The following is a 22,402-nucleotide window of genomic DNA, read 5'->3' as shown; positions in this document are numbered from 1 at the left end:
GCCAAGAGGATCACATGGAGCACAGGAATGCTCCTTAAAAAGTGTACCGTACTGTACTATACTGAGCCAAACGTGGACCACTTTCCAATGTGCTCCAAAGCGTACCATAACAATGCCAGAAGTTGGCATGAGAAGAATGCATGTTTCACACACATACGTCATAATGCAAAGAGTTGATTCTCTTCGTTTGGGACACCTGTTAGTGTAAGAACACCAAGTGCATTGCCCTGTTGCTACAAAACATGTGACCCCCTCTAAAAATAACTCATGAGGTACACTTTCACCACAGAGCTCTCAAACGATCCAAATCTGGCATGGTATAGTATGGTACGCATAGGATCCTTTCACTTTGGTTCGCTTTTGAGTGCTCGAACGCAACCTATGTCTCAAAGAGTAAGTTTCTAAATGGTGAAGTGATAACTTGTTACCAGTGCAAACACTCTTTGTGGATTTATGCTGATGTGTTACTTATTTTGGATATAAAGCAAATGAATCATCACCGCCCCTTGTCCTACGTGCATACCTACCAATGTCATACACCTTGACAAATCTGTTAGTATGATTTTAAATCATATTTTTCTTCCCGAATCTGAAAAAAGCAGACAAACATGCAATATCTTTTGAGGTGCCAATGTAATGTTTTGACTGATTTTTTTTCCCCTCTCTCTTCCTGCTGGCTGAGATACAAGTATTTGCAACCAAATTTTTCATACTTATGTTTAAAAGTGTAGAATGAATACAGCATCAGTTTTGTCTTGTTATTAGGAGTGACATTAGTCAGGGCTCACCATTACCAGTGGCCCAGGGCCACTAAAAATTGATATTGGGCCACCAAAATTCCCAAAAGGTTACATTTTGGCCACCAAAATTCTAAAAAGGTTGCCTTTTGGTGGCCCGATCAGGCAGCTCAAATTCAAAATGAATATTTATATTTCATTTTATTTCAGCTACTCCATTTCTTTTTTAGGGCCACCAAAATTTCAGATTCAAAGATTTTAGTGGCCCAAATGGGCCATCAGAGAATAAAGTTTATGTCAAGCCTTGCATTAGTATTACGTCGCTGGGGCGACAGGACCTCGTATCTACAAAATGTCAAATGTTCAGGAGAGCCAAAAAACATGGCGGCCAAAGCACTGTGGCGAATGGGATAGCCTTTCCTTTGACATGCTGTGGTGGCTTCATTTTTGGAGTAAGACAGTTGGGATTTGGACAGGACATCACTTAACCCATTATTTGACCATTAATCCAAAAAAGTCATTTTCACCAAAATTGCAGATACAAGGTCTTGTCACCCCAGCGACGATTTCCTGTTATAACCTGCCAAGAATGGAATGTCTCATAAAATTTTTCTTTCTACAAAAAGCTGATCCACGTCATGAATCACAGACCAGGTAACTATACGTCTTTACAGATGTACTGCTAGAAAAGAAACCAGAAGCTTGTCAGGAAAATTGTAGCTACCTCACAGGGAGCAACCTCGCATTAAATAAAAAAGAGACAACTTTCATTGGTTAGAAGCACAGTTTGATTTCACAACTGTCATTATCCTTGTGACTACGTACAGCAAATTGTACCATCACTATCCACCTGCTGGGCTGGTGGAAGCATTTGAAATGGTACTTACATACTTGAATAATGTGTACTCGTGTACAAATGGCATTTCAGTTCACCCTTTGCAGTCGGCTGTGATCAGCAATCTAAGCTAATATATCTCACTCCCTTCTTTTGAAAGTCACATACCCCACATCAGCTCTCGTTGCAGAACCTCTCACATATTATTTGAATTTTGGTTTACAAATGCACAGCAGAAATAAGGAATTCCTTGGTATTTTGATGATGACATACGTTTTTGAGGGAGTTGAGGTACAGAACGACACTGAGAAAAATCTGAAAATACTGCACATTTCTTCTCACTGTATACACAGGCCATCCATACGATTATCATTCACCTCGTGTTAAATCCTTCTAGCCCTTGACAGTGTGGTTCTGTCCAAAAGCATCTGTGTACTACATCCCTACCCACGTGAGGAATTTCATGGCAAGTTCGAATCCGCAGAAGCACGCCTGTAGTGCAGGTAATGAGAAAATTAGAAAATGGAGAGATTAGATACATACCCAGTAGTCGTAAGTTCTTTTCACTGACTCTATATTTGTTAATGTATGAGTGTTGTCAACTTGAAACCAAACATGTAGTAAAGACAACAGTAAAGAAACTTTATCAAATGACCTCTGGGTCACTTCTACCACCATATCACTGACAAGAATTTATATCACATTTATTATAATACCTGATAGATACAGAAATAAACGAAAGGAGCAAGAAGGAAAATAAAAGAGAGTGAAAAAGTGACATCGAAGGTTTTCTGCTTGATGTTCCCTGGTTGATATGACCTGGACATGATATTTCACATGTGACTGTTGGCTTTTCCTAGCGATCTCATCAGAGCAGGGGTCCGTTTCATGAAAGTCATTCGTCACTCACAAGACACACTTATGAGAGACTTCATGAAATGGATTTGAAATTCTCATAGCACTACATAATGAGTGGCTGTAGCTATTCTGAGATTTATGTAAAGACTTTTATGTGATGACTTCATGAAACGGAACCCAGAACTACACTTTCTTTTTCACTATTCAAGCACTGTAAAATGCAGTTTCTTGAAGGTACAGTTTCGTTAGCATTTCTCGTATCAATACGACTGGCACAGGCTTGATTTCAGTTACTGGGCAGTTCTCTACAGCATGGGTTAACGCTACCATGTAGGACTACTAGTTTGCCACAGTGTGAGTACTTTATAGTCTTCTTGCCTCTTGGAGACAATATTTGCTATGTAGGAAAGCTTCTGGAATTTCTGTCATTTTATATATCTATTCATTCTTAGATCTATTTACACTTGTATACCTACCAATCTTTTTGTCATCTATCTAATAATCTACCAATGTTCATATAAATATACACATATATAGATTAAGCATCAAAACAAACGATAAGATTAAAATATTATTCACTAAACTTACACAACTTATAATGATAAATTGTTTTATTCTTTTAAATAACAATTATCTGTCTAGCTGAACACACATGGTGCTCTCTGAGCTACCATGTAAGTGGAATATGTATGTGTGTGTCTATACTCACTGCATTTGCTGGGAATGCTCTGATCATGACGGGAGCTAGGCCCTTGAAGAGGGCCTGGGGACCTTCCTTCTTCATTAACTCTGCAAAGACGCTCCTAATGCCTTTTGGATAGGTGCCCTCAGGAGCTATAAAGAGTTTTGACATGGCAAGGAGTAATTTGAGGTTATTATATCAACATATTCATGGGGGGGGGGGGGGGCATTTCATAAAGTGTGGTGTCAGTGATTTTTCACTGACAAATTTGCTCTCAGACAATCAGATGCAAGGATTTCAGTAGCTGACAAGTGACTGACAAGTTTTGTGAAACTCTGCCCTGGATATCACTTACCTCGACAGAGTAGTCCAAGTTGGTTTGCATACATATTAAACTGTAATTTATTCAGGCTACACGTCCACTTCTCTTATTATGCTCAAATATGTCAGAGGTAATGCTTGAACAAAGTTGACAAGAGCTGGCCAACTTTTACTGTAAAATGAAGGAAGTAGGTACAGTATTCATCGCATAATCGGGCATCTGATAATCGGGATCCTCGCTTAAATGATATACGCTTCCCAGAAACATTTCCAACGCACGTTATTTTCACTGGATAATCGGGCGGGGACCTCTGATAAACGGGACAATTTTTCTTCACGCGATCTTTGATTTTGTTAATATTTTACACAAAAAATCTACCAAAATACCACAACAATATTTCAAAGATTCCGTATCAGTTGTCGTTTACAACAAACTTACAAAGCAAGCTTCGGATTGGTGTGTTTTGACCTCCGTCTATCCAGTACATATACATGCATAGCCACGAAAGCGCCGTGTATAAGTATCCATGCCATTGCAAAGCACATGCCTTCGCGAACATTCTTCTCCCCTACATAAGCAAAGCCATGTGCTCGCTTGCAATTCCTACTCGACTCACATCCAATAAAAAACATGCCTCGCTCATACAGCCCAGGCTGTGTGCGTTGTTTAATCTCAGTCATACACTCTGAGGGCAAAGTCCATTGTTATCGCGCGCCTTCGTATCTTGTTATCTACTGTCTTTGGTTTCAACTTTCAATACAGCTGTACACTGTGATCTGTGTGTACGTACGTCACAATCTTCCTCAGTTGTGACTGGGCAAAAGTTACGTGATTGAAATGAGGGCTATGAACAGTTACGTATTCAGTGAAATGGGGGAGAGAGTGGGAGGGAGAGCGTGAAAGATGAGAAGGGTTCAATGTATGTGCGAATACGTAACGTTTTATGAATCTAGACTATGAGCTGACATTGATTACGTGTACACGCGTGTTTGACAGAAGAATCGAACCCGGTTGCGATTACTCGACATCATTGCGAGAATGCAGGGAGAGCTGGAGGGTCGCGCCGAGGGGTAGCGTGTTGTGTATTCATGTACACGTACAGTACGTCAGTATGCATGTGTGTGTGTGTGTGTGTGTGTGTGTGTGTGCACTACATGTACATGTCGTATGCCGTTAGTGTGTGGTGAGTACTCATCGCGAAATCGGGCACCTCGCTTAAAGGGGCCGTGTTTGCTACTCCCAACCTGTCCCGATTATGCGATGAATACTGTAAGTACTAGGAAAAGCTTGGCTTATATGACTAAAATAATGAACTTCTCATTCAAAGAATGATTGATCAAAGCACACCTTTTTATGACACACTAGAGTGTGCTAGGCCAATTTCGATTTCATAGACTGGCAGCAAGTCATATCTGATTACAGATATTATACATGTATGTGCATGGCTCACTGTGGATTACTAGTGTGGCGACATCAAAGAATAACTTTTCTTTCCCTATAAAGGTTTTCAGGAATACACATACTGACACACACTTTGTAAGTGAAGCTAAAAGTTCTTGGTAAGTGCATTCTAGGAAATTGTTGAAGAATTATGTATTCTAGTAAATACTGCATTGAAGGTTTGAATACCTGTCTGTAGTCTTGACTTCAGCGTGTCTGGAGCGATGGCCACAGACCAGTTGAAAACGCCAGCCATACCACCAGCAAACAGCACACTCAGCACACTCAGATCATTGGGCCTGGTTGGGGAATGAAACAGAGCTCTTAAATTCATCCGTTCATGATAACATCTACAGTGAAACGCCCTTTCAATATTTAGATGTTTTGTTGTTGTTTTTTCTCAAACTTGACAACTCATAAAATGTCGCTGGGGCGACAAGACCTCATATCTACAAAATGTCAAATGTTCAGGAGAGCAAAAAAACATGGCAGCCAAAGCACTGTATCCAATGGGATAGACATTCCTTTGACATGCTGTGGTGGCTTCATTTTGGGGGTAAGACATCTAGGATTTGGACAGGACATCACTTAACTGATTATCTGACCATTAGTCAAAAAAAGTCATTTTCACCAAAATTGCAGATACAAGGACTTATCACCCCAGCGAAGAAAAACATTATCTCCCGTGATAGAAAAGCAAGGCACATACAATGTAATCTCCAAGGTGAAAAATCTCAAACTTTTCTCTTTAAAAAGGAATAATACATATTTCTTAATTTCTCCACTGTCATCAAAACAAACAATTGTCATACAAGTGCCAATTTGCAAAATTAATGGTGTACAGGGTATTAACCATAGCCCACAAGTGCCTTTTCTTTTCTTTCTTTTTTTTTCTTTTGAGCAGTGTACAAGAGCAGTTTACTATAAACATATTCAAATTTTGTGCGTAGTTCCGCAACAAGAGTTGTTCCAAAATAGGAAAGCTTGCTTTAACACTGGATTCCATGCAGTAGTTTCGATCATATTAATTTCAGTACGGCACTGAAATTAATTGTGACTCTGCACCTCAAAACAAACAAAAAGTCGCCAGACATGAATTTAAAGTTAAGACCATATTCTAAAAGAGCAGACTTTAAGCTTTAAAATGATGTATAACTCAAATCAAATGGCCTCTCCTAACCTATCTAAATATCGGAAAGAAAGCACAAACTCAGGAAAAGTGTGAACTGAGAAAAGAGGCTCTGAAGTACAGTGTCTATTCAAGCGCTTAATCTTTACCAAACCGTGCTGGCTGTGCGATGAATGGGACAAAAAATAGGAAGTAAACCACCAGAGTAACAATAATGAAGGGATTATCAGATTAAACTGAAATTAAGCATGCCTCATTAACTCATTCTGTCCATACTTAATGCCAACTTTCAAAGCAGTAGCTTTATCCCTTCAAAAGTTATTAGAGTTGAAATTGAAGAGTGTGGACAAGGTTTTTCAGAAAGGAAAAAGGGATTCTAAAGACACACCTGATCACAGTATTCTACCAAAAATGTTCGAGATAAACTGCTAAAAAAAACACACTTTCCTGCCCGTTTGATGATACCAAATTTTAGCATAATGTAAAAGAAGACCCGCTCTTTCAGAAAATATGAAAAAGTCAAGATCGGCTAGGTTGACCCATTTCACTTATTTTCAGTCCTCACGCAAAATCAGTGTGTGCGACTTTATGTTCGTTTTGAGGTGCACTGTCACAATTAGATAGAAACAAGTGAACTGAACACTTTGTTACACTGTAAGGTCCGGGGAGGGGGGGGGGGGGGAATAATCAAAATTTGAATAATTACACTTGTAATGCAGCACGTCATAGCTGATCACAATCTTCTGCAACAAACTTCATTGCTCTATGAGAAATTACAACTTGGTATGCCATGTGTAAAGGTAGATTGCCTGTTTATCTAATTACATGGTGCAAATTTCTAAAACTGGCATTTGGAAGCGCACAACACTTTCCCCTAGTCATGGGCACCTTGAAATTTTGCAACTTACGACTTGCCCTCCGGTGTCAGTGCCTTCTTGAGCAGCTCATATGTCATGAAGTATGTACCTGAGGCTGGAACATCTATGAGTGATGGTGGACAGAAATACAAAAATTAGGTCATTTTTACACATATACAGATATTGTTTTGCAATGTTTGTAGTTTGAAGATATGAGCTACGTATATGTGATTCGACAACAAGTTTTCAGAGTTTCTGGTATTGTGTTAAAAAAAAAAAAACTGCTGTAGAAAATCATGAATGTTGAATGTGTCAAATCAGTGAAAATCTGGGAGTGGCTGGATCTAACATGCTTAATTGTGTCATTATAGTTCCAAGGTTGGAGAAGGTGGGTGGGCCTGCATAATTTTACCAGCAAATCTTACATTTACATTAATGCAATACCATTCTCAAGGGGAATTTTATGTGAAATGTTGTACATTGTATAATGTCAAAATTATGTGACAATACTTTTTCAATTTTGATATTTTGCTTCCTACAAAGTCAACTTTGAATTTGGCCACATCAACTCAAATAGTGCAAAAGTGCCATAGAACTCTTCTATGGACTGGATACCTGTCTGGCACTCTGGTGATTTAATTCATGAACATTTCGGACAGCATGCTAATACATCATCATGATGACAATACTAAAAACTGAAGTAGTAAAAGCAATTGAGATACGACTATCAGATTCATATTAGGATTATGATACAGACAGCATAATCTCATTTTTAAAATGCTTCTCACTTACATGTGTCTATTGTGTTTTCAGCAGTTCAATCCAGCAAAATATGAACATTAAACACACACTCAAATAAGAATGCCAGACTGTGGGATTACATCTTATGTAAACAATGGAACCAGTGGTGCCTGCTTCACTATTTGCGAAGGATAAACAGGCAGAGACAGTGGCTGTCTGTCAATTGCACAGAAACATTAATGTTGAGCCTACCGTGTCCTGATGTATACATGAACATAGCACTCTGGAAGCCGAGATGAGTAAACATAAATGGGGCACATTCAGGGTTGAAACATGATTCAAGCATCAGGGTTAAAGGGATGGTAATGTTTTGCATGGTTGCGACGGGGATTTGAGTTTTAACTTTTTGTGAGATAATTGGAAACCACTCATGAAATGATTCTACAAGCCACTCATGCAATATCAAAGAGCATAAGATTCTAAAAGCAATTCAAAGTTAATTTGATGAAAATTGGTTTTGAATTGGACAAGATATCTAAAAACTAAGTGGTCCTAATAAAAGGTGGGTCTCACCTTTTATTAGGACAACTTTGTTTTACTTTGTTTTTGGATGTCTCAGCCATTTCAAAACGAAATTTCATCAAATAAGATTTGAATCGCATTTAGAATCATATGCTCTTTAATATTTCATATGAATTGTTTCAAATCATCTCACAAAAAGTTCAAACCTGAACCCTCATCTCAACCAGAACTATACCATCCCTTTAAGATATTTTTACATCGTAATACAAAGTAATCAAGAGGCAGAATAGCATAGGAAGCAATAATGACAACGGTAATGCAAAACAGACAGAAAAAGCAAAACAGCAAGGATGAAAAAGAGAGATAGAGACAGAGAGGACCAATACATCATAGATGTTTCTTGAAAGGAATGTATTAGGATTGAATTCATGTCGAGAGAGTGAAACGTACCTCTGAGCAGTGTAGCCATGGTGCCCTTGTAAAGTCCCCGGAAAAGACCAGACTCCCTGTAAATCTGCTTGGCACAGTCCAGGGGACCTGCGTACCTGGCCTCAGCAGAGGACGCTGCCTGGATCTGTAGCCCAAAGAAGCAACAACACAATCTACTGTCATCTACTCGCACCATTCCATCATGGTAGTTTCGTGATCTCTAGGAATCTGTGACAACCTTTGTTTGTTTTTTGCTTTATGTCTATTTCATTTCAGTTTTGCAGGTAGGTCTCATAGGAACAGTTTCAACCATTAGGGGAGCAAGCCTTATAGCATGTGATGACATATCATAAGCCTTGTTCACCCGATGAACATTTTCTGAGCACTGCTCAGTTCTTTATTAAAGCAACGTTAAAGACCACTGAATGTGACTGATCATAGATGCCACATAGCTGGTGTGTAAAAGAAAAGAAAATGGTGAAAGACGTACTACAACCATCAGTATTTTATTTACTGCAAAAACCCACTCATAAAGTAGTTTTGTGTTGCCCGTGAGTACCAGAAGTGATGAAAGTGGAAGATTATTTGATAAAGTCCTAAAAGTTGCCAAGTCTCGAAGTTTCCTGGGAGGTATGATTGGTTAAAAAAAAAAACACACAAGCAAACAAAACATAAACATACAGAAAAAAAAAGGCAAAAGAATGAACTGCAGGATATAAAGTGTATTAAAGAATGGGTAGCAAGAAATATCAGACAGTTGGTATGCCACCCCCCCCCCCCCCCCATAATGAACCGGGATTGGCAGGGCTGCCAACATTGGAAACTAGTTGAGAGTGAGACTCCCATAGGCCAATGCTGTAATTTAGGAGCCAAAATGAGTGAGATCAATAGAAATGCATGCAAATGAAATAAAGTTTTAGAGTGAGAAAGGATCAAAATGAGTGAGTCTCACTCTCAATGAATGAGAGTTGGCAGCCCTGGATTGGGGGGGGGGGGGGAGATACCAACAGTCTGACATTTACGATGGCGCTATCATTCGGATGTCACACCTGAGTGACTGCCGATTGGCGCAAATCAGCAGTTGCCAATTAGCTATCATTTGAGAAAGATGAAAGCCTGTCGTCGAAACTGTCACAGGTGAATACAACTTTTGGATGTGTCTAGAGAACTCTTTATCTGAAGTCGAAGGACCTTTTACTATGACTACAATTATCACCCTAAATATGTGACCTTTGATACAAGAAGATTTGCCCATACTTAAGTGAGTGCATCTACACGCCACGTAACATGCACATGTGGTCAGGATGGAAAAGAGGAAATTGACGTTGGAAGCAAAGAGACGTAATTGTACCTGTAATAAGCACTTGATGCGCTCTCCTGGAGCCATTATGGCAGTGGTGAACACACCAGACAGCATGCCTGCCATGAACAGCTGATCTGGCCTGCAGAAACCAAATCAGGAGGTACAAGTATCCAGTATAAAAATGCTAAATATTACAATCACTTCATGTCACAGATGAGTGAGCATGACAATGTTCAATACATCCTTTATGCCACTTTCCTATCGGAAACTGCCACTGTCAGTCACATGACACAAGCAACTTCTCTCATATCAAAATGCAATATGGCAACATTGCAATATCCTTTCCACGAATCTTCACATTTGAATTCTTATGAGGGAAATACCGTAATTGTGGTGGATCACTGCCACACAGAGCAAAATCAAGTCTTCATGGTGAAACTTGATAAATAAGGTTTAAATAATACATACAGTATTTGTGCTGGTGGACTGTATGTCAGCTTTGAAAGCTGTTGGTACTGTGGGTTTGCTTTCACATAACAATAGGTGACAGGGTAAAACATGATCTCCTCCTTAACCCACAAAATCTCCTAATGACACAATTTGGTGGTTTAGTGTTGCACCTATTACAAATCTTACTATTCATTGATAGTATGTAATTGGGTATGGCAAAAAAAAAAAAAAAATGTTTAATTTGAATCGTTTGTTGTTCATTTAAGATTGTTGGTTTAGTTGCAGACTTTTGACAAGCCTCTTAAGTACTAAATAAGGAACTGGTTCCTACATTGGCAAAAACATGGTTGGAGAGAAGAGTTCCTGTTTCTTTAAATAGAATGGCACATTTTTGTAAATTTCTCATATAATGATCTTGTGCAGATTTCACAAATTTAACCAGCTCCATCATAATTTTCTCCAAGAGGTACAGTTCAAATTCAGAGTTGATTATTTGATAAGTTGATCTCAGCTGATGATAAGTTCTGCAGCAACATTCACCAAAGGACGTACAGGATTAAAGTGTGCACATCCTGAACAATGAGGTAGGACTGGCGCCATAAGTATGAATTCATTAGTCACCGAGGAAAGGCGTACATACAGTTGAACCTCTCTTATCCGGCCTCCCTTTATCCGGATCTCTCTATTATACGGACGCAATCTCGCCGTGATTTTTTAAAAAATAATTACGGGAGGAAAGGGGGATTCCCAACTCCTTGAGAACTTGAACTCCTACACAAACACACATGAATTTCATATTACAGTTGAACCTCTCGTATCCGGACAAGTCGGGACCGGGGCTCATCCGGATAAGGGATTTGGCCGGATACGGGAGACTCAATGCCTTATACATGTATATATACATACACATGTACTGATGTAGCCCATTGTAGTACCACATGTACAACGTAGTAATGTGTATACTGCAACCTTTTCATTGTTACACTCAGTAACAGACCCCAAAATAGAGGTTCATGTTTGCAAGAATTTGGAAGGAAATTTGATGTAATGTATGTTAATTATGTTGGAAGTAATATGTAATTCATGTGTGTTTGTGTAGGAGTTCTCAAGGAGTTGGGAATCCCCCTTTCCTCCCGTAATTATTTAAAAAAAAATCATGGCGAGACTGCGTCCGTATAATAGAGAGATCCGGATAAAGGGAGGCCGGATAAGAGAGGTTCAACTGTACTTCCAACATGATTAACATACATTACATCAAATTTCCTTCCAAACTGCTTACCTTCAGACATTTTAACATCCCCAAACATCCCCAAATGTAACAATGAAAAGGTTGCAGTATACATATTATTACATGTGGTACTACAATGGGCTACATTAGTAAATGTGTATGTATATGTACATGTATAAAGCATCGAGTCTCCCGTATCCGGCCAAATCCCTTATCCGGATGAGCCCCGGTCCCGACTTGTCCGGATACGAGAGGTTCAACTGTATACATACATACAATGTACCTAGCAAGGGGAAAGAGGGAAGTGCCCACTTACGCAAACTCTCCATTAGGTAGCCTGGGCGTCTGCAGGCTTTTGCCGACACTATATCCCAGGAAGCAGACAGCATACATGGGTGTGACACCAAGGATGGGTGCCAGCATGCCTTTATATAGACCTCTGAAGCCCTGGTGTGGTAGGAAACCAAACAGAAGGAAAACAACTAAACAAACATATCGAACAATATCATGTCTTTGTCTAATCAACCAACAGAAAGTGGGTACTGCAGTTGCCCTTCATGTATTCATCTGTTCATTAACTCTTTGAGGTTACAAATTTTAGCTTATCTTTCTTATTCTTCAATCCATTGACAACACAACGTATTAATCAAGATTAAGAGGAAATACATTGTATATGAACAGCTCAGCTCAGAGGCAACAGTTTAAGATTTTTTTTTTAAAGTACCTACAAATCTTTTAGAAACTCACGAGTGTCCTGTGTACCCTTTGATAAATCTGACATCTTGGTTTACATGTATTCAAGAATCTTCAAATTTCAGGTGATCTGAATAGGCATACGTTCATATGATGCACTGTATATTTTATGCATTTTATGCCAAAGTTTCATTGCTGAAATACCCTCTTTTCTGAAGTGTGTGCATTCATGTGTGTGAGCACCACAATTTCTGTTTGTTACTGACCAGTTAAATAGTAAACAAACATGCTACATGTATTTGCACATACCTCATTTCTGACTATCTTAGCTGCACAATCAAATGTTCCTTTGTATAATGGATTTACTCCAGGGCCTGTAGGTTGTGTTTGAAGTCGCACCTGCAATGAAGAGTAATATCCTTATTAACAGACAGTAATGAATCCACTTCATAAAACTTTTGACCCAAATAGGTAAAACTAACCTCGCTTGTGCATCCCTAGTCTACATATGATGATTTGGTTTTTTTTAGATGAGAAACCTTTTATGAAATATGGAAGAGCATACTTCTGAGAGAAATTCAAAAATAATTTGATGAAAATTGGTTTATTTGAAAAGGCTGATATCCAAAACAAAACAATCCTAATAAAAGGTGGGACCCACTTTTTTTATCACTTTGTTTTACTTTGTTTTTTCTCTCTTTTTTTGCATTTTGGATATCTCAGCCATATTAAAACCAATCTTCATGAAATAAAACTTGAATTCCTTTTACACTTACACTCTTTACCATTTCATACAGATAGTGGTTTCTACAAGTACAACACAACTAACGTTAAGTACAAAACTTGGTTTTCTAAGAACATCTCGCAAAAAGTTAAAAGCTGAATCCTCCCGTCAACCAATATAACTGGAGTCTAGTTACATGTACCTGTATATCACATCATCCCTTTAAGTTTAAGTAATAACTGTTAGATCAAACTGCATGCATAAACATGTCATACACACTACCCGCATTCCGTCAGGTACAGTTGACGCGGACGACGCAGGGATGTGATGTGGCAGACACTTTTAGAGCTCACACCCGTAAATACAAGGGAATGCCCCAGGCCCCTTCACAAATTCGTACCAAAGATACCAAAATAAATGAAGAAAAAAATTGATTAAAAATCAATGATGTAGTTTGGCAAAAAACTGAATAGCTGTAGATATTGAGTATGAATTCCTCTACAAATTGCATTTTGGTTGGAAGATGAAAGCTTTTCTGGTGGAATTTGAGGGGACTATATTTCATTGGGTACGTGTACGGAAAATGGGTGATTTTTTGAGTGCTAAGAACTCGTAGTCTGGCTTTGCGGACCCCTGGACAGAATTTGAACTGAATTATCCACCCTGAGAATTTGATGGAGGAAAGGGTATATCTAACTTATCCAGGTTAGTGAAGCTGAAACACCTCATTTCTCCCAGCTGTTTTACAGAATTTTTTGAAATTTGATTTTTAACACACATCCCTATGGGGAAATATTTATGGGTGTGAGCCCTATAGAGGATGCATGCAATGCACACAAGTCTAGGGAAGTATTCATCCCATACAAACTCTGCTGGTTTATGTTGATCTATTGTGTCAGATCTCTTCCTCCCTCCCCCCTTCCCCTTCCTACCTCCCCCCTCCTCTCTCCTCTACCCCCCCCCCCCCCAACTCTGTTTGGCTACAATTTGTTTTCTTATTATGTTGTTGTGGTATAGATAGATCTTTGTACATAGCAGGCATCAGTATCACACAACTTTGAATGACTGTGTTATTTTAATGTATTTCTTTGTTTGGCTACCACTGAAACAGGTCAAACTTCATAAAGTTAGTCTGTTTGACAAAACAGAGTCTTTTCAAGTATTTTGTAGGCAATAATGTGATGATGACACCTCCATAATCAAAGATTACTGCCTGCCCCTAGGTATTCATCTTATGAAGAACTGATCCACACTACATTTGTATTTTTTTTAAAAACCTCAAAGGGCATGAGTTTCAAAAATGTCCCTTTGAAAAGCTTTATGACCCTTGAATGTGTAATTTCCCATATGATGTAGGTGCAAATCTCATCAAAAACACATTTATGATGTTTAAAAGTCAAATGAGAAATATGACCTCCACTATAGGGCTCACACCCGTAAATACAAGGGAATGCCCCAGGCCCCTTCACAAATTCGTACCAAAGATACCAAAATAAATGAAGAAAAAAATTAATTAAAAATCAATGATGTAGTTTGGCAAAAAACTGAATAGCTGTAGATATTGAGTATGAATTCCTCTACAAATTGCATTTTGGTTGGAAGATGAAAGCTTTTCTGGTGGAATTTGAGGGGACTATATTTCATTGGGTACGTGTACGGAAAATGGGTGATTTTTTGAGTGCTAAGTCAGAACTCGTAGTCTGGCTTTGCGGACCCCTGGACAGAATTTGAACTGAATTATCCACCCTGAGAATTTGATGGATGAAAGGGTATATCTAACTTATCCAGGTTAGTGAAGCTGAAACACCTCATTTCTCCCAGCTGTTTTACAGAATTTTTTGAAATTTGATTTTTAACACACATCCCTATGGGGAAATATTTATGGGTGTGAGCCCTATAGAGGATGCATGCAATGCACACAAGTCTATGGGAAGTATTCATCCCATACAAACTCTGCTGGTTTATGTTGATCTATTGTGTCAGATCTCTTCCTCCCTCCCCCCTTCCCCTTCCTACCCCCCCCTCCTCTCTCCTCTACCCCCCCCCCCCCAACTCTGTTTGGCTACAATTTGTTTTCTTATTATGTTGTTGTGGTATAGATAGATCTTTGTACATAGCAGGCATCAGTATCACACAACTTTGAATGACTGTGTTATTTTAATGTATTTCTTTGTTTGGCTACCACTGAAACAGGTCAAACTTCATAAAGTTAGTCTGTTTGACAAAACAGAGTCTTTTCAAGTATTTTGTAGGCAATAATGTGATGATGACACCCCCATAATCAAAGATTACTGCCTGCCCCTAGGTATTCATCTTATGAAGAACTGATCCACACTACATTTGTATTTTTTTTTAAAACCTCAAAGGGCATGAGTTTCAAAAATGTCCCTTTGAAAAGCTTTATGACCCTTGAATGTGTAATTTCCCATATGATGTAGGTGCAAATCTCATCAAAAACACATTTATGATGTTTAAAAGTCAAATGAGAAATATGACCTCCACTATAGGGCTCACACCCGTAAATACAAGGGAATGCCCCAGGCCCCTTCACAAATTCGTACCAAAGATACCAAAATAAATGAAGAAAAAAATTGATTAAAAATCAATGATGTAGTTTGGCAAAAAACTGAATAGCTGTAGATATTGAGTATGAATTCCTCTACAAATTGCATTTTGGTTGGAAGATGAAAGCTTTTCTGGTGGAATTTGAGGGGACTATATTTCATTGGGTACGTGTACGGAAAATAGGTGATTTTCTGAGTGACAAGAACTCGTAGTCTGGCTTTGCGGACCCCTGGACAGAATTTGAACTGAATTATCCACCCTGAGAATTTGATGGAGGAAAGGGTATATCTAACTTATCCAGGTTAGTGAAGCTGAAACACCTCATTTCTCCCAGCTGTTTTACAGAATTTTTTGAAATTTGATTTTTAACACACATCCATATGGGGAAATATTTATGGGTGTGAGCCCTTTACCTCCCTGGTTGATGCAGTGGCTTTTTTATATGCGGTGCAACTATATTCATTGCAGTAGTCTACTCTCTCTAACTACAGTTTAGTAGCTAGTCAGCCAGGCCAGGGACCGGGAGGCCTGGAGCAGACTCGACTCACACTGCACAACAACACACGTTCACACAAAACACGCAGCTTGCAGGGGCCGCGCAAGGGTTTGACCGACAAGTATGTCTAATTCCGCGAAAAAACTTCTCATTTATAATAATGACATTTGCTGGGTCAGTTTTTCGCTTAACTGACCCAGCAAATGTCATTATTATAAATGAGAAGTTTTTCGCAGAATTAGACATAAATCTAGTCTACTTATCGGTCAACGCAAGCAAGGGCTAGCTTGCACTAAAAATTCAGTCTCATGAGGTCGAGGTCTAGACCTACACCAATTTACGAAATGGGAAAGCTAAAGAAAGAATATAACGGAGAAGCATTGTCAACGTACCAGTTCGCTTCCATGTACTTTTTTTTTGTCAGAAATATACATCAGAAACAAGCATTCTTCACATAATTGTAAAATCAAGATCCCCCGCCCCGACGTTAACGTTACGTACAATACTACAATGTACATTGTATGAATGGCTATGGGTAGAATCTACCCGGCTTTTGTAGGTCACCTTGATCGTATCCAGCGGGTGCCCAGCCGCAACGAGACACACACCTCCGAAGCCTCCTGCTAGGAAATTTTTCACGGGATTCGTATCTGACGACATGATGCACTTTGTAGTGAGCAATAAATTCTGCTTCTCCTTATCTCCAGTGATGCTTTAATAGGTGTGAACCTTACGATACTCCTACTAGTTGGTGAGCTTCTAGGACAACGGTAGATACCAGTAAAATCGAAATGATGTGCCTTCGTTCTACTGCGACCGATAGTGCGACTGTCAAAGAATGACAATACAAAAATACGTTCGAAACGCACACACTGTACTGTACACACTGGCGGATTACGTACTACATGTGCACACACGTACACGTTATAGTTACTACAGTATGAGTATATTACAACGACAGCTAGGATTCCAAGGGGCCATGGTTTTCATTCGCCCAAACCCCTTTGTGCATCGATTATCATCGCGGGGTAGATCGATCCCACTAAAGAGTGGACCCAGTACTAAAGTAGCAGTAGAGAGATAACAACTTCCGAAATAGAACGATGATGATGAATATACTGTTGATGGTACCTGTAAAGTTAGCAAAAGAGCTTGGTTACCGTTGGCCTACTGATTATACCCGTTTATAGATTTAATCCTTTAAGTGGGACACTGCTGTGAAAATAGGCCCTAAGAAAATGGGTTTCATGCTAAGGCTATTCTACCAAGAAAGCTACGCCGATCACGAGAGAAATAAGTAAAAACAAAACAAACAAACAAACAACAACCCGAAACAAACGAAACAGGCCTCGTAAATCCGGGCCTTTGCTGTCATTTCAGATTCGATTCTTCCATGTACAAACAATATAATGGTACCAGAATTATGATATTAACACAAGTAAGGAATTGAAGGAATGCCCCTAGAACATGCCCAATGCCTTCATCGCCAATTAAAAAAAACAAACATTTTTTATACAGTTTCAGTTTGTTTTATTCTCTACTTGTACAAATGATATCATTACCACAAAATTAACAATTTTTGCATCAAAATATAAACCCGAGTAGGACACCTACATTCACAAGAAATGTAATTTACAATAGATGTAATTACAAATGAACTATACATAGAGCCTATATTAGGCCTTATCGTATCTATTGGTATACAGGCGTAGGGTACCGTTATCAAACAATTCACTGTTATATTGGCCTCTTGGCGATATGTTTCTTGTATTGTAGGCCTATACAATCTTCTCCAGTATTACTGAATGAACAAAGCACAAACACACAGATAAACAGCTTCAACTTCCGACTAAATCCGAATGTGTTCAACTTGTAACTTGGACGAGGACAACAGAAGGGGTATATAACAAAACAATGGACATTTTTTTTTCTTACATTCATAAAGATCGTTATCATCTTATAATATACGCCTAATACATCTGTACTATGAAGTATTCAAATTAAATACATTACTGTATGTATAGTTCCCGACGATTTAAAATCTTGCCCGAGGCTTGTCTGACTTTCAGTTCAGGAGTACTGGGAGCAAATTACACTCCTGATTCGTTTGTTCACAATTAACACTGACTTATTCTAAAAGAGTCGTATGCATCTATCTTCGGCCAAAATAAACAATGTGTCTATTTGCGTTTGCATGCTCTGTGTTCTCAAAACAATGCTAAAGTATGCCCTCTTGCGTCACAAAATGATTATTATTGGTTTGCATGTAGAGGAACAGAACTATAGTAAGTAGAATGTATCACACACCATATTAGTGTACATGACTACCGCCACTCAGGATTTGATATAGAGATGTAAACTAGACAACATCATGACTGACCTAGGCCGAGTAGGGCTACAGATGTATATCTTAAACTGACATCTATTAATCAGAACCGAAACGTAATCATTTATCGAATCTTGTTGGCGAGGTGTTTAGTTTGTGAAGTTTTCGAGACGATGCAAAGATTTTTCGTTCATTATTCAAATTAATCAGGTATTTGCTATTGATCGTTTATCCAAGAAATCAATTCATTCTTAAAATTTGGTGGTTGTTTTCCTTTGCTGTACCCACCTTAATTGTATCAACTGGATGCCCCACGACGACTGCCGCTACTCCTCCCAGGCCTCCAGACAAGAAGGTAGCCGCGGCACTTCCCTTTACTGTCATTTTACCCCTTTAATTGGTTAAAGTTTGTTTGTTTTGTTTTTCATTTAGCAGTCACGTTTACTCCGGAAATTTCTCAGTGAAAAAGAGAGTCTGGTCAGGAACGATCTGAAAAAAGGGGGATACAATTCGATTGAATATGGAAATATAATCTAATTTCCATTATCGCAAAATTCTTTCAAATACAATTGCAACATAATGCCAATGTAATACGAAATATGAAAATGCATTTGAAAGCGGAAGAGAAAAATAATCAAGTGCGTTTATATACAGGCATTCTTCAAAATCATCGTGTTACTGGCGACGTTATCATTCGCTGCTGGGCAAGGACGTCAACCATGATGTCAACACGTTGTGGGCCTATCATAATAATCTCGTAAACAGTGAAACAGATTATGAGTTACATATAGCTTCAATCATTTTGTTGAAGGAGAAAGCTTTTGAATCTCGACTCATCGCAATATATTTCATAAAACAATATCATTTAATTAGTCACAATCATTTTAGGCAGTTCAGATGAGGTGTTATCGCCATTCCCTCACAAGTTTCACGCTAGCTCTTCTACAAAATCAAGAACTCTGCATTTCCTGTTTAAGATAAATTCCAACAAGAACGATCGAATCTTTTCACTCAGAATAATCATTGGATTACTGCAGAATAAATATTTATAAAGATTTTGTAGATAGTTAGTCTTTCCTTAACGGAATTACTTGAAATTTTGTTGCACTACCACGTGCACTATTTCGAATAGTGTGAGATAACGATGTAATTGGTTCAACTAATTCGCGAGTCATTAAAAACGCGATCACACGCGGATATGAAACTCTTCACATTCTGATAGCTTTCTCTTTTATCGATTTTAAACATCTAACCCATGTGCACATACTGGAAACGTGGTTGTTTGACTTACGTCTTTTGATTTGTCTTTTTTAATATAGATTATTGTTAACTTGAACTTAGCGCCCTTGCAATAAGTAAAACGGGAAGCTTGATATATGAGGATAGCAGACAGCGTTCAGCAACCTCGCAAAGGCTTTGCGGCCTATAATTTCTGCACTATTTTGAGTTCAGTTATAGGGTTACTGACGTTACCGACAAAAACCTGTTCCGGTATCATTGCCTTTGGATGTAGATAGGACAGAAACACCTTTCTAAATCAATGGCGCAATGTAAATAAAATAAACATATAGGCAATACACCCTGGTACGTACATGATGTATACATTTAACTTATACTTAGACAACCAGTATCAGCCTATATCAGTAATAATAGATACAGCATTTGTAATGCGCCATCGATCTAGTGAGCGGCCTATTCTGAGGCGCAGATGGACATAATAATAAGAGAATAACATACATTGTATAGTTGTACATAATGATTATCAAGAAGGTTAAAGAACAAAGAAGAGATAGAAATATATATACCCGGTATGCAATTCAATGAATATTTAACCAAAACAAGATGCGAACATATATGACTTCAGAAGCTTTTTAAATTAATGTTTCGATGGTTTCTGCTGATTTTATAGTGTCACATTATGTGAACTTTTGTGATTGATATCCTCTTTAAGGAGATATCGTGATCAACAGGCCGAACAAGATATGACAAATACCACATAAATAATTATTTCTTTTTATCAAAACTTTCTAAATATTCCACCAAAAGTTTTCATCATGATAGTTGAATTTCAATTCTACAAAAATGCAAAAGCTCCTTTTCTGGAGAGGGGGATAGCGTCCCATACTCCCCTCGTCCACCGCCATTATTCGTACAGAGTGAAGACGGACACGGTGGCACATACAACGACTTTTTTATATATTTTTTTTATTGAAAATTATTCTACCCAAAGGGTGCATCTGACTGGGGCATTTCTTGAAGCGTTTTTGTCCGATATTTTGTATAACATGTATATTTACGCTCAGCTAATTAGATGCAAGGATTTCAGTAGCTAGCAGTTTGTCGGGAAAAAAAAAATATATATACAATATATATATATATATATATATATATATATATATATATATATATAGTTAACGAATCAGTAGAAGAAGAACGCCGTAAAAAAAAATAAATCCTAGATCTTGAAGATCTTAAAAACGGAGCATAGCTCTCAAATACTGAAAGGCAAGGTCACACTCTTCATGAGTGCCCATGGTGTGACAAAAGATCTTAATCAAACCCATATATATATATATATATATATACTTATATATTATATATATATATATATATATACATAATATGATATATATATAATGACAAATGATTCATTAATTGAACCCCCCCCTCCCGATTGTCGAAACGCAAAAGTTTTCCCTTGCGGGAGGGGGGGGGGGGGGGGGTGATATACGTCCCTCGATCCCCCGCCTGTTGAACATTATCATTCATGCTCCCCCATCCGTTCCCCGCCCCGAAAGAAAATCCTGTATGCTGTCATTATTATATGGTTGTTTGTATACATCGGCCTTCCGTACTATATTTGTACACTATATACTATCATCCTATCCTGGTGTATGATTACTATAAAACCGGTATATGCTTTTACTACTACTACTACTGTACTGTACTACTACTACTACTACTACTATACTACTACTACTACTACTACTATACTACTACTACGTGACCACTACTAATACTACTACTCTACTACTCCTATACTACTACTACTACTACTACTACTACTACTACTACTACTACTACTACTACTACTACGTGACCACTACTAATACTACTACTAATACTACTACTACTCCTACTACTATACTACTACTACTACTACTACTACTACTACTACTACTACTATACTACTACTACTACCAAGGAGGTACTAGGCGCCTATAGTACCTCCTTGCTACTACTACTATACTTATACAACTACGGATACTGCCGCTGTATACTACAGGACTACTACTTCTACTTTACTATACCACAATTACTACATTGCCACTACCACCATTCCTATTTCTTAGCTACTATTTATGATTAACTTAAGTTTCGACGCTAATTTCTGCTACTCGAGGGTTGCAACATAAAACTAATGTTTCATGCAAGGACATTGCAATACGTATATCCAGATGATTATGATTAATCATTGCCGTGGCTATCCGTAGTGATTTACATGTAGGTTTGACCTCACCTGGTTGACATCGATGACAATGTTATTTCTTCTTGTCACTCCAGTGACCTGGACAACTTGGACGGCAAGCAAACCCCGGTCAGGCGATATACTCCGTGTTCCAGGTTAAGGCACTGACGAATAATCCTAGTATTATACGCTATTAAAATACTTTAATACAAGTAGTTGGCGAAATAGCACAGGGCCACACGAGTGCACATACTGAACACACGGCGATGCATGCAATCTATTGTTACACCAGGGTGGTGGAGGCACACCGCGTCTGTACACGATTCTCAGTTGTAGTAAAATATTACGTAATGCATTCCCAACCTATTGTTTGAAACATTGAGGAACAGCAGACGATACCCCAGAGTGCCCTGTCGGCTGTCGCATGTCCGTTACATATAATGTCGATATAGGATCATATGAAATGAGAATCTTACTTTTGTCAATATCGTATAAATGCATATAACATGTGTATTGTAGCAGTGTAAATGCTGCCACACTGACATCCGTTATTTTGTGCAGACTCGTCTATGACAGTTCCATGAGCACGATACGAA

General features: G+C 38.5%; 1 protein-coding gene across 1 annotated transcript; it reads right to left on the bottom strand.

Annotated features, from left to right (window-relative positions):
• Nucleotides 1–52: 52 nt before the first annotated feature.
• On the bottom strand, nucleotides 53–16,810 carry LOC139709220 (mitochondrial carnitine/acylcarnitine carrier protein-like). Its single transcript, XM_071621173.1, has 9 exons — nucleotides 16,576–16,810; nucleotides 12,536–12,625; nucleotides 11,850–11,980; nucleotides 9,904–9,994; nucleotides 8,574–8,697; nucleotides 6,912–6,984; nucleotides 5,064–5,173; nucleotides 3,140–3,264; nucleotides 53–2,064 (listed from the first exon to the last, which is right to left on the bottom strand). The coding sequence occupies exons 1-9, from the start codon at nucleotides 16,669–16,671 to the stop codon at nucleotides 2,008–2,010; spliced, it is 897 nt and encodes a 298-aa protein (XP_071477274.1). The 5' UTR covers nucleotides 16,672–16,810; the 3' UTR covers nucleotides 53–2,007.
• Nucleotides 16,811–22,402: the final 5,592 nt, after the last annotated feature.

Source organism: Diadema antillarum, unplaced genomic scaffold, assembly GCF_040938485.1.
Source record: "Diadema antillarum isolate AM-2024a unplaced genomic scaffold, OU_Dant_1.0 seq00001416_RagTag, whole genome shotgun sequence".
NCBI lineage: Eukaryota > Metazoa > Echinodermata > Echinoidea > Diadematoida > Diadematidae > Diadema > Diadema antillarum.
The sequence above is the reverse complement of the archived record's forward strand: the minus strand, read 5'-3'. Positions and strand labels throughout refer to the sequence as shown.